This window comes from Xenopus laevis, chromosome 4S (genome assembly GCF_017654675.1).
Source record: "Xenopus laevis strain J_2021 chromosome 4S, Xenopus_laevis_v10.1, whole genome shotgun sequence".
In the NCBI taxonomy this organism is placed as follows: Eukaryota; Metazoa; Chordata; class Amphibia; order Anura; family Pipidae; genus Xenopus; species Xenopus laevis.
Genome location: NC_054378.1, coordinates 33,688,745 through 33,703,058, shown reverse-complemented (window position 1 = coordinate 33,703,058; position 14,314 = coordinate 33,688,745). Strand labels below are relative to the sequence as shown.

The following is a 14,314-nucleotide window of genomic DNA, read 5'->3' as shown; positions in this document are numbered from 1 at the left end:
AGAATGGAAACTTTCTCACTCCTCGGATACTGCCCCTTATTGCTTCGGTCTCATTTCTCGTTCCCCCCTGCACATCCATGTCTGCTCCCTCATCCTATGATGCCTTACTGCTCTCCCTTTCCTCTTCATATTATCTCTCTCACACCCCCGTCTCAAGTTTCACTACCTGCCTCTCCATTTTTCACTTTGTCTAGGAACCCTCTCCGATCTCCCTCCCCTCACATGGTCTCTCTCTGTTCTTGCCCCCCCTTCTTTCCACCGACCCTCCCAGTTTTTGCATAACCTCTCTCTCTCCCACCTTCAATCTCCCTCCCTCCCTGGCCTTTCTCCTATGGTGTTACCCATGGCAGGCAAGAAGGCAAGGGTAGAACAAAACTAGGAATTCAACTACAGGCAGGCCCGGACTGGCAATCTGTGGGTTCTGGCAAATGCCAGAGGGGCTGCTATAAGGTCCCATAGAAAGTCAGTATTTAGTGGGCTGGTGGGGGCTGTTTGGGCCTCTATGTGGGCTGATTGGGCCTCTATATACCTGAAATGCCAGGGCCTATTTTAATTCTCAGTCCGGACCTGACTACAGGTACTGTAGAACAGCAAATGGGACAGAAGCAAAACAGGCTAATTTTGTAGTTCATAAAGCAAAGCCAGACATCTTTAGGAATCAAGACACTGCACCTAGAAAATGTAGATTATAATACATAATGTACCCCCTGCTATAATTTATAAAGATATTAGAAGTCACCTCGGAGTTATGTGACCTGTATAAAAGCACTCGGCCTTCGGCCTCGTGCTTTTATATGGTCACATAACTCCTCGGTAACATAATATCTTTATAAATTACAGTAGGGGGTACATTATCCACTATATATTTATTTCATCGGTTTCTGACACAGTGGAGCATACAGTCTTAGAGTCCCTATAACATTTCTCTAAGGCACACATAGTATGAAGTCCTTTTAACCGGTTGCTGGATTAGGACTGATCCCAGGACTACAAAATTAGCACTGTTCTGTATAAATTGTTATATGATAAAACATTCTTGTATGTTGGGACTATATTTATCATTTTCATTTTGTTCTTGCTGCGTTTCAAAAAATTAATTAATTAATTTAAAAAAAAATATATATACATTTTCTGGGTAGCACTAAATGTTAGTACAAAATGCCCCTGCACATTTGCAGCTTATATCAATTCTTATTCAATTATATATTTTGAATCTTTATAGCGATACTGGTTAATATAGATTATTGGAAATGTGCCTGTATAAATAAAGCAAATGCTGCATTTTTTTTTCTTATTCTTTCAGTCCTGCCGCTCTTTTGCACTTAATAATATAGATCCTTGAGTACTGCAAAATCCCACTGGCTTTGTACAATGTAATCCTTCAATATGAGTCAGAGCTGTTTTGCCGACTTCGTTTATGGTACCTCCAACTCCTCTGTTTTCAAAGGAATAGTAACACCACAAACTGAAAGTGTATCAAAGTAATTAAAATGTAATATACTGTTGTTTATATCAGTGTTGTACTACTTCTGTGGTACTGAGGGAAGGAATTTTCTGCCTAGGTGGTGGAGGGCTGATAATGGAAGCCAGTGTTAATCCACAGATATATAAACCACACCCACGCAATCTCAAGATCTTTTAAGACTATGTCCACATTAATGGTGTTAACACACCAAAAACAAATGGTTGATGCTCACTGCAGGGATATCACTCATCATTCATATGTGAAAAATGTAAGTCTTACCCTTAAATATACCATAAATATACCCTTAAATCCATATGTGCTTCCTCCCCTGTGGAGAACACAGCACCCCCCTCTCCAGCACATGATTAAACAACTTAGAGGCCCCTCAACATTTGCTAATTCCCCCAGAACAAACACCTACCAGGCTCACGTCCCACAGGGTACAGTGTAGGGCAGGCAGAGTATAGCACACACAGGGAGCATAGGGCAGGCAGATGGCACACACAGGGATCATAGGGCAGGCAGATGGCACACACAGGGATCATAGGGCAGGCAGATGGCACACACAGGGATCATAGGGCAGGCAGAGTATGGCACACACAGGGATCATAGGGCAGGCAGATGGCACACACAGGGATCATAGGGCAGGCAGAGTATGGCACATCCAGGGAGCATAGGGCAGGCAGAGTATGGCACACCTAGGGGTCATAGGGCAAGCAGAGTATGGCACACCCAGGGAGCATGGGGCAAGCAGAGTATGACACACCCAGGGGGTCTAGGGCAAGCAGAATATGGCACACACAGGACACACATCAGATCCTACCATCTAACACAGGAGTGCCCATACTTTACTAATGCGAGGTCTACGTTTAGTAATCGTGTCCCAATTATGATCTACAGCCATAAAAGCATTGTTGGCATTCTGTTCCATGGAAACTATTACTTAATTATATTGATTTGAGAGAATTTATATTGCTATGTTTAACAAACCACTATTTCTATGTAACCTTAACATAATAAATATGTGAATGAAAAGCATGAAATAGGAGGGTGATATAGAAAGCTGTTTGCTGACAGTGTCTTGAGATCTACTGATCCCCAGCTAAGGGTCTACTGGTAGATCCCGATCTACCTCTTGGGCACCCCTGATCTAACAGTTCATACTGTGCTACATACAGTGACACAGTGCTGGTGCCCCTTCAGCAGTTTGTCTACAGTATGAACAATGTGGGCAGTTTCAGTCTGGGTCTAAAATGTGAACAGTACAGGGCTTTAGGGGTGTGAACAATAGAGGTGTTACATGTGTGAACAGGGGGGATTACAGATGTGAACAATGTCTGAATTTGAGGTGTAAACAATGTAGTTCGGTATTTGGCTGAATCCCAAAATGGTGGATTTTCTGATGGCAGTATCCCTTTAAATACAAATACAGTCAGTTTGGGCCTGACAGTAGTTTTTAAATTAAGAAATAAGCAACCAGCACCAGAGTGTTCATGAGTCAGTGTTAACATTTCATTGCTTCATTTCTTTGTTATTTTCATGATTAAACTGCATTCTGGTTGCCAGGTTCAGTGATTCAAGCAACTAGCTAGCATTTTACATTTTACCGTGGGAAATTGAATACTTCAGAAATTAAAAAAACATAGAAACATAAGAGTAGAGTATTTAGCAGCAGCCACAGCATGCTAATTCCATATCAGAAGTACCAATTTTTTTTAATCAAGTTTAAAGGAAAACTATACCCCCAAAATGAATACTTAAGCAACAGTTAGTTTATATCATATTAAGTGGCATATTAAAGAATCTTATCAAACTTAAATATATATTTAAGTAAATATTGCCCTTTTACATCTCTTGCCTTGAACCACCATTTTGTGATGGTCTGTGTGCTGCCTCAGAGATCACCTGACCAGAAATACTACAACTCTAACGCTAACAGGAAGTGCTGATGCAAAATACACAACTTTGTCTGTTAATTGGCTCGTGTGACCTAAGAAGTATAGTTTGGTTTTGTTTGTGTGCACAGTGAATCTTACGATCCCAGGGAGCTGCCCTTATTTTTTAAAATGTTAATTTTCTATTTATGATTACCCAATGGCATATACTACTAGAAAAGTGTATTATTGTGAAAATGGTTTGTTTACATGAAGCAGGGTTTTACATATGAGTTGTTTTATGCAATATCTTTTTTAGAGACATACATTGTTAGGGGGGTATAGTTTTCCTTTAAGGAATCCATTTAGATAAGGTAAACAGGGTTATAAATGTGGGACATAATTAGAGGTTTGTTTCCTTTTATGGTTCATGTTCATTGTTTTTACTTGCTTTTATTTTTCATCCTTCTCACTCCTTGCTCAATTGTATTGATACAATTGCTATACAACACTATGTTAAGCAATAGAAAATCAAGTAAAGTCTCATTGAGTGCTGCTGAGATATTGATTAGGCTGCTGTTTTCCATCACAGATGGAAATGGCTAAAGGCCACCTGTTCAATTGGAATGGAAGGGGTTGTTCACCTTCCTTCTTTTTTCAGTTCAATTCTTTTCAGATTGTTCTCCACAAAATAAAGACTTTTTTCCAATTGCTTTGTAATTTCTAATTGTTATCATTTTTCTAATATCGAAGTTTAATTAAATAATTTTTCACCCTCTTGTGTCTTGTAATATGGAATTAGCAGCTCTGGGAAGGGGGGTCACAAACTCTGCATCTATTCTAAATTGATATATTAATTGATACAGTCGTTATCTTTGGCCCTGCTGAGCAGAATCTCTTAGTTTCACTAATGGCAGCTATTAGAATTGATACAATAGTTGCTAATATTCCAAAGATACTACTAAGAAATCAACTAATTATATCAACTAAATGTAGCAAATTGTAACAGTTCAGAATCAGCACCTGGATCACTGAGCTGGCAGACTAAAACACCAGAAACAGGAAGACTAAACTTTAACCTTCAATTTTGGAAAAACCTTTCAAAAACATGGAAACTACCTGAAAAGAAAAAAAATCTCCATTTCTGGTGAACAATTTGAAAACAACAGAACTGAAAAGACTGTTTGGCAGGTGACCAACCCCTTTAAGTGCTGCTTAACTTGCCACTGCTTTGCCTTGTTAAACACATCAGTAGGTGTATATAATCATTCTTTCTTTTGCTGCAAGGGTGTATAAAAGTAAGGGATCTACCAAATACACTTTTTTTTCAGGATTTGGTTAAATTGTAAAATTTTTGCAAACTGAATCCAAAGCGTTTTTTTAAAGCTCTGGACAACTGAACACAATATTTGTTCGAGCAGAGTAACAAATCAGCTATTACATTTCAACAGTTACTAACGAAAAGCAAAAATCTGATTGGTTGCTATGAGCAAGACCACCAGTTATGTTTCACTCCACTGTGAATACTAAATAGACCCCCAAGGGGCAGATTTTATATGTAGTGTAAAAAAAACTGTGACAAAACTCACCACACATTGCCATGCTTTTCTGTGTAAAAAATGTGTAATTATTTGACGTGTTTTTTCTTAGAGTGACTTCCACCTGAACTTACAAAGGTATAAAATAATAGCTGCAAATCTGATGTCCATGTGGCGTAAAATAAAACACACCTTGATAAATTAGACATTTATTTTATACAACTTTTTCCACCTTTCTTTAGACAAATTTTGTTTTACAAAACAATAGTTCTTTCCTTATGAATTTAAATTCCAGTCTGAAAACTGGAAAATCAGCTCTTACTAAGGGCGACTCTGGTAATGTGCTGCCCTAGGCAAGGGTCTCACCTTCACTCGACACTTGTATCGGTTATATTTAATTTTCATTGTATATGTTCAGCTGCAGAAAATAAAGACCAGTAATATTTTGTTCCGTTTTTTTTTTTTTTGTTTTTTTTTGCTGTAGAGGAGATGAACTCATAGATTTGCATAAAACCTCAACATTCACAGTTTCCTGTACTTGTTTGCTGTGTAATTTTGGTACCAACACTAGGTGGAATTTATAGAGCTCAGTAACTACAGTATGTTATATTATGCAAGAATTTAAAAATCTAACCAAGACAATAATATTCATTATTAACATGACTGTAATGTCCTAAAATATTTATAAATAAACAAATATTTGATTGTTGAAAACAGTTAAACAGTTTAACAGTTAAATAAAGCCCCAGTCCAGAGTGTTTAATTTATGTATCCCATTGGTATTTAAAGGAAAACTATACCCCCAAAATGAATACTTAAGCAGCAGATAGTTTATATCAAATTGAATGACATATTAAAGAATCTTACCAAACTGGAATATATATTTACATAAATATTGCCCTTTTACATCTCTTGCCTTGAGCCACCATTTCATGACTCTTATCTGTGCTGCCTCAGAGATCACCTGACCAGAAATACTACAACACTAACTGTAACAGGAAGAAGTGAGGAAGCAAAAGGCAGAACTCTGTCTGTTAATTGGCTCATGTGACCTTACATGTGGTTTGTATGTGTACACAGTGAATCGTACGATCCCAGGGGGCGGCCCTTATTTTTTAAAATGGCAATTTTCTTTTTATGATTACCCAATGGCACATACTACTAAAAAAGTATATTATTATGATAATGGTTAATTTACATGAAGCAGGGTTTTACACATGAGCTGTTTTACTCAGTATCTTTTAATAGAGACCTACATTGTTTGGGGGGTATAGTTTTCCTTTAATTGTAGAGTCTAAATTCCTGGTAAACCTGATTCAGGAATGAGTGAAAGTGTTTAACCAGTCTGGGGATTGAAAGTTGTTAGGCCACTGGCCACTTAATTGTTAGAAGAAATAAATCGTGTTTTTTTGTACAATGATGTTAAAGAGAAGCGGTGACAGTGACGGGATTTACTAGTCATCTCTGCCTTTGCTTTCATGTTTCAGTCCCACTTACACAATGTGAGCAAGATGTGACATTTAAGATGCCTCTGTCTTTTGAATTCAATAAATTTTGCTGTCGACGATAACAGCTTCAAACAGTCTCCATGCCTTTCTGAATCATAAGTCTGACCAGGTCTACTTGCAGCAAAATACAGGATCTCTGGACTACACAGTGATGCTAGCTGCTATCGACAATACCTTTCTAGGATTCCCAATTTAACCTCTGCATCTTTGGTCATAAATTTTCATATATAGATATAAAGTTAAGAATTATGGAATGTGCATCTCCCATAGACTCCATTATAATCAAATAATCCAGATTTTAAAAAATGATTCCCTTTTTCACTGTACTTGATCCCAACTAAGATATAATTCATCCTTATTGGAAGCAGAACCGCCTATTTGGTTTATTTAATGTTTACATCATTATCTGGCAAATTTATGGCATACCGATCCAAATTACGGAAATATCCATTATCTGGAAAATCCCCGATCCCAAGCATTCTGGATAACAGGTCCCACACCTGTATTTGGGTTCATGCTCGATTTACTTTTTATGGCATTTCCAATACAGCTATAGGATCTATTATCCAGAATGTTTGGCACCTGGGGTTTTCAGTATAAGGAAACTAATAATCTGTAATTTGGATCACCATACCTTAAATCTGCCTAAATCTTTTAAACATTGAATGATTTTAAAACATTAAATAAACCAAATAGGATTGTTTTTCCACCGATATGGATTTATTCAACTTTGCTAGGGTCAAGTACAAGGAACTATTTTATTACTACAGAGAAAAGGAAAATCATTTTTAAGTCTTAGAATTGTTTGCTCTATGAGAGATGGCCTTCCTGTAATTTCTGTATAATGGGTGTCAGGATAAGTGACCCCATGCCCTGTATTCTGGTTAATACCTTTAATGGGTGACCATAAAAGAGCTGCTTAATGTTCAATGGTATATTGATCAAGGTGGAAGCTTTCGATCCACTTTAACACATATGATACAGGTTACAACAACTAGCAACTGGAAGTAACCTTTTTTCCTTTTTCATTTTCCACAGGTGGATATACCTGAATGATCAGAATTTATGTATCCCAACAAGTTCGTCATTCGTGTATGGGGCAGTGCCGATTGGAGCCAGTATTTATGTTATAGGCGATCTTGATACAGGTTTGATTTACTTGTTTCATTCTCACTGTATCTTCCTCTTTCTCATGTATATTTATACCTTTTGTTTATTCACTGGCATAATTAGAATGTACAAGTTCCTTGTAAATGCACCCTTTTTTAGAACATTTTATGTTAAAATGGAGACATCAATAATTTAATATTTATTGGAGCATACATTTTCTCCCCCTTTTTTGAAACCGACAGTCAAACTTAAGTTTAGTGGCTTTTATACACTTAGGGAGGAATGCAATAAAATTCACAAAGAGGACAATTATTCAAATAAAAAAATTTGCATGTCGCAATGTGATATTCTTCACTTTTGCATTGCAAATTATAATTGTGCATTGCATGTCTTAAAAGTTAGCTTGAAGGTGGTGTAAACTTTTGGAGCAAACATAACTTTTTCATTAAGAAGTTTTATTACATACACTGCGCACTATAGCAATCGATATCCTACTGTCGCATAAGGGGCAAAGGGTTCTCAAAATGTTCACAAAGGCAAAATTGTTTGTAATGGGAATATTTGTTTGCATTGAGAACACATTGCGATAGATTTTTCTGTTAGTGAACCATATTACATTCCCTCATTGTTGCAGTAATTCCTTGTATTCTACCTCATCCATTCTTCCTTCTAGTTTTCTACATACCTAATACCTGCTGAGGAGTTTTTTAAGGTATAGGCAGTGTTATATTTTGACTCTGATATTCCTTTAAACATTGGCTAAAAGCTATATTTTGGTCTCATCTGACCACAAAACATTTTCAGTTTGGTCACACTCATTCTTTTTGGGAAACAATAGATGTGCTTTCATGTGATTACTGTGAGTAATGGCTTTGCTTGCACTACTCTTCTATACAGCCCAGCATTATGCAGAGCAATTGATATGGTTGACCCATATTTACAGTGAACTATGGTGATTGCAGCACCTAACTTTTGGGCTACTTTTCATTAGAAGAAGAGAGTGTTTTAAGTCCTACAGTGCTTTAGCATCTTGAATGGCAGTCCTGATAGCTATATAGAAGCTTATATACATCAACTATATCAAAACATCTAGAGCAGGGATCCCCAAACTTCAGAACCGTCAGCAACATTCAGAAGTAAAAGAAGTTGGGGAGCAACACTAGCATGAAAAATGTTCCTGGGGAGCCAAATAAGGGCTGTGATTGGCCATTTTGTAGTCCCTATGGAAGTCTCCAAGCCTGAAATTCAAAAATAAGCAACTGCTTTTAGGCCACTGGGAGCAACATCCAAGAGGTTGGTGAGCAAAATGTTGCTCACAAGCTACTGGTTGGGGATCACTGATCTAGAGGAATTACACATTTAAAGGAATTGTTCAGTGTAAAAATAAAAACTGTGTAAATAGATAGGCTGTGCAAAATAAAAAATGTTTCTAATATAGTTAGTTAGCCCAAAATGTAATGTATAAAGTCTGGAGTGATTTGATGTATATTATGTCAGTCAGATCACTACTTCCTGCTTTTCAGCTCTCTTAGTTTACACTGACTGGTTACCCTGGCTACCAGGCAGTAACCAATCAGGGACTTGAAGGGGGGCCACATGGGTCATATCTGTTGCTTTTGAATCTGAGCTGAATGCTGAGGATCAATTGCAAACTCACTGAACAGAAATGTACCATGTGGCCCCCCTTCAAGTCGCTGACTAACTCAGAGTTATAGAGCTGAAAAGCAGGAAGTTGGATTCTGGCTGCTTTATTAGACATCCAGTCACTCCAGCCTTTATATATTACATTTTTGGCTAACTAACTATATTAGAAACATTTTTTATTTTGCACAGCCTATGTATTTATCCAGTTTTTATTTTCACACTGAACTATTCCTTTAACCACTACAGGGTAACATTACTATACATGTATACAAACCACTTTTGTATTTATTTTAATAAGAGATGGAAGAATGGATAGTCCAAAGACAGGGAAACATTACAAGAGAACTTACTGTGTTTAAATAAAAAACAGAACATTAAAAAATTTAATTTTGTTATCCAATGCTTTGAAATAAAGAAAACATTTGTTTAGGATTTATTATTTAGTATAATAAGAGCATTTTCCAAAATTTGCCCATCCTTCATCCTAATGCTAGCAGAGAGATGTGGCAGGGGCTCCCATCAGGAAAAGATGCAGCAAGGGACTCAAAAACATCCCTGGGTAGTAAATTGCTTTGGACATTGCATTACAGTTCTGCATTAGACTCTATTCTTTACTCCAAACAGACTGTTTAACACTTGGATATCACTCATATGTACTGAAGTATACACAGCAGAGTGCCATAAGCAGTGTGACTGTATGAGCATGCTGATAGTTGAACAACTGCAGAAGAACCATTTTCTTGTGTTTCTGAAACAATGTAGTATGTGATTTTTTTTTGTATCCCCTAGGTACAAGTTATGACTATGTAAGAGAATTTAAGAGGAGCACTGGTACCTGGAACCATGTAAAGCCATTATTTCCTTCAGATCTCCGCCGCACAGGCTGCGCAGCACTGCGCATAGCAAACTGCCGTCTCTTCCGACTGCAGCTACAGCAAGGACTGTTCCGCATCCGTGTCCCTACTTCCTGAGTCCTTGATTTAGCTGAAGGCTTCAAGTAACACGTGAAAAGCAAAACACTCCACTTTGTACAATAGAACTGAGGCATCTGTCCTGTTGCAGCCAAACTGCAGCTGGTACACAGAGCTTGGGTAGGAAACTCTATTTACATTCAAATGTTGCAAATTCAGCTAAGGGGAAAATTATATAGTAATTAAATACACATGCAAAGATGGATTAAAGTGTCAGTTGGTGAAAAAAACAAAAATATATTCAATTGCTTTGTGCTTAATGGGACCTGGTTTTTAGTACTTGAGCATGGTGCAATGCACTTACCTGGCTAGCTTTAATATGCAAAACAAACAAACAAAATGTTCTTTAAAATAAGCGACAATCTTGTTGCATAACGAAAATGTATCTAAGATTACCTCATTGCTAAGAGTAGCATCTTCATCTTTGCTAAACACTAATCTGTCCATTCCTTAAAGGACATTATGTTCGGATAATACCATGTATTTATTTTGTGCCTTCAAACCTTGCACAGGATAGTTTACAATTTTTTTTCTGTTGGTATGGTTATTTTTAATAGTTTTTAAAGTTTTTATGTTGGTACAGTTATTTTTAATAGTAACTAACATTTTGGGGATTTTAGTCTCGATATTGGGATGGGAAAATATTTTCAAACTGCATAACGTAAAAAGCTGCCATAAAAAACGTATACCATCCACTGTATAGGTATTATTGAGAGCTTTCATGTATAGCATGAGGTTGAAAAGGTGTTGGGAGCAATTTAGACTTTTACTAAGGTATCAAAAATACATTAGAAACACAAATGTTTTCACATATGTTTTTCACATATGTTTTTCACATCAAACCAGAAAAATGGTAATTGGCAACTTTGGACAAGGCCTCCCAGGAACCAACAATTACAGTGAGACAGTGCCAAATGATATAGATCGTATATAGGCCTAAAGGGAGCTTTCCTAGAATGGGGCCCACTAGGAGGTCCTCTAGTACTATGTGAGATCAGTCCGACCCGGTTTCTAATCACTTCTTATACATTCCACTGTGATAGGAAAGTTTTTTAAGCAACCATAAAATGATTAATTTGATCATTAGGGGAAAATAAATCAGAAAAGATCATATATAGTCTAACACTACAGGAACTCAGTCAGGGAACCAGAATATTATCATCACCTTATCAGTCATTCATTTTATACTGTTAAATGTGGACGTCATATCAAAATATTACAAATTAAAATAACTATTTTCTAGCAGTTTGCTGAATTAAAATGAACAAGTAGGTCTTTCTTGAGATCATATCTTCTATAATTCAGTTTTGCCAGTTTTTTGATTTTTTTTGCTTAATATGCACAGGCAGGGCAAGAATGCCTTTTCAGTGGACAAAGAGCTGAAATAAAATGTATAACCTTTTTCTTAGGGGACCCAGATGTTTTTGGAAGTAAGCTTTGTGACCCTAGAATTGGTTTGTAATTAGTTTTGTGTCTTACATTAATTACCATTATCTTTTTTACGAAGATATTTTACTGTTAAAGGGGACTCGTCACCTAAAAAAAATATTCATAATCAGTCAAGCAAAATGAACTTTAATTACACTATATAAATTATTTGAATCTTGTTTCCTGCAGTCTGGGAATTCATAATTACAGCAAGCAGGCAGGAGCCATTTTGTGGAGACTGTTAAGACAAGCCTTGCATCATCTCAGAATCTTGTTTGTGCACCAGAATGGGGGACCTGATGTCCATCCCCATGCCCTGGCTACACAATTAAAGGGTGAAGAGAACAGGGGGCTGTGGGAAGAACAGCGATTGCTAGGAAGTGCTGAATGGAAAGTGAAAGTAATTGTCTGCCCCGCCTCTATGCCCAGGGCATAGAGGAGGGGCAGACAATATTTGATTGACAGCTAAGATGTTTAGATGAGCTTACAACAGCTATGAATGCTTTAATAAAAAATAAAAAAATGTTTTAATTTGAAAAGGACTTTTATTATACAGCTTTTTGTGTCTGGGTGGCAGGCCCACTTTAAATAGTGAAATGAAAACTATATATATATATATATATATATATATATATATATATATATATATATATATATATATATATATATATTTATATATATATAAAACAAACAAGGGAAAGTTGTGCTCACAACTATTTTTTAAAACCATTAGGCGGGGGTGCAATGAGGCTGTGACCACAAAATACATATAGTCAAATACAAGAGTGCCTCTGCACTCAACTCTGGGTTGAGTGCAGAGGACTCTTGTATTTGACTAGATATATATATATATATATATATATATATATATATATATATATATATATATATATATATATATATATATATATTATACTGTTACCCAGCACAGAAGTACTACTATAGTTCTATATAAATCAAGCTGCTGTGTAGCTGCATAGAATACATTATTTTTTTTCGCCTAGGGTTCAGGGAGTATGATTAAGGTTTATGGCCAGTAAATGTTTTCACATATGTTTTTCACATATGTTTTTCACATCAAACCAGAAAAATGGTAATTGGCAACTTTGGACAAGGCCTCCCAGGAACCAACAATTACAGTGAGACAGTGCAAAATGATATAGATCGTATATAGGCCTAAAGGGAGCTTTCCTAGAATGGGGCCCACTAGGAGGTCCTCTAGTACTATGTGAGATCAGTCCGACCCGGTTTCTAATCACTTCTTATACATTCCACTGTGATAGGAAAGTTTTTTAAGCAACCATAAAATGATTAATTTGATCATTAGGGGAAAATAAATCAGAAAAGATCATATATAGTCTAACACTACAGGAACTCAGTCAGGGAACCAGAATATTATCATCACCTTATCAGTCATTCATTTTATACTGTTAAATGTGGACGTCATATCAAAATATTACAAATTAAAATAACTATTTTCTAGCAGTTTGCTGAATTAAAATGAACAAGTAGGTCTTTCTTGAGATCATATCTTCTATAATTCAGTTTTGCCAGTTTTTTGATTTTTTTTGCTTAATATGCACAGGCAGGGCAAGAATGCCTTTTCAGTGGACAAAGAGCTGAAATAAAATGTATAACCTTTTTCTTAGGGGACCCAGATGTTTTTGGAAGTAAGCTTTGTGACCCTAGAATTGGTTTGTAATTAGTTTTGTGTCTTACATTAATTACCATTATCTTTTTTACGAAGATATTTTACTGTTAAAGGGGACTCGTCACCTAAAAAAAATATTCATAATCAGTCAAGCAAAATGAACTTTAATTACACTATATAAATTATTTGAATCTTGTTTCCTGCAGTCTGGGAATTCATAATTACAGCAAGCAGGCAGGAGCCATTTTGTGGAGACTGTTAAGACAAGCCTTGCATCATCTCAGAATCTTGTTTGTGCACCAGAATGGGGGACCTGATGTCCATCCCCATGCCCTGGCTACACAATTAAAGGGTGAAGAGAACAGGGGGCTGTGGGAAGAACAGCGATTGCTAGGAAGTGCTGAATGGAAAGTGAAAGTAATTGTCTGAAAACCTAACATAAGGGGTACTACTATGGATAACTTTATTTCATTACTTTTTTCTAGTAAAGTTAATGTTAGTAAGCTACCTAAATACATTTCTGCTTTGCTCCCAGAAGGACCACAATGCCTTGCAAATGCTGCCTGTAAATAAATATGTGCCTTTTCTTGGTTACATGCGCCACTAAACATACAATGCAAAATACCTTTTGTTGCCTGGCTTAACAACAAGACACAGACATTGCTAAATAACACTTACAATAGGCACTAACTACAGTGTTGGGTTCAGTCATTTATCCAATGCTATTATACACTTGGGAGTGCTTAGCATGACTATTACACAGTTGCTCTGCACATTATAACTTTGCTTACATAACACGACCACATTAATCGTGGCAATGAAATCAAGTCTTGCTGGGAATTGGATTATCATAGGAAAGTCATTATCTTGAAAGTTTTGTCTACTATTGCCTCCATTTTAATCAAATAGTTCACATTTTTAAAAATGATTTTCCTTTTCTCCGTAATTGTACGTGATCCCAACTAAGATATACAGTACTTAATGCCTATTTGAGGTAAGCAATCAAATAAAAAATTGCCCCATACCAATGCTAGGACACTCGCACCAGGAGCTCCCTCCCATGTCAGTGCATGCACAGAACGCTCTTCTGAAGTTACATGCATGCGCATAATGAGCAAGTTGCAT

The 14,314-nt window shown here is 36.6% G+C and overlaps 1 protein-coding gene across 1 annotated transcript in view; it reads left to right on the top strand.

Moving 5' to 3' along the window:
- The window catches only part of gan.S (gigaxonin S homeolog), a 40,156-nt gene extending 28,706 nt beyond the window's left edge, over positions 1-11,450 (top strand). Inside the window, exons 10-11 of the mRNA XM_018260464.2 lie at positions 7,424-7,533; positions 9,929-11,450. Of these exons, the coding sequence (XP_018115953.1) occupies positions 7,424-7,533; positions 9,929-10,110 (292 nt within the window). The 3' untranslated portion in view covers positions 10,111-11,450. The remainder of the gene's footprint in view (positions 1-7,423; positions 7,534-9,928) is intronic.
- Positions 11,451-14,314: the final 2,864 nt, after the last annotated feature.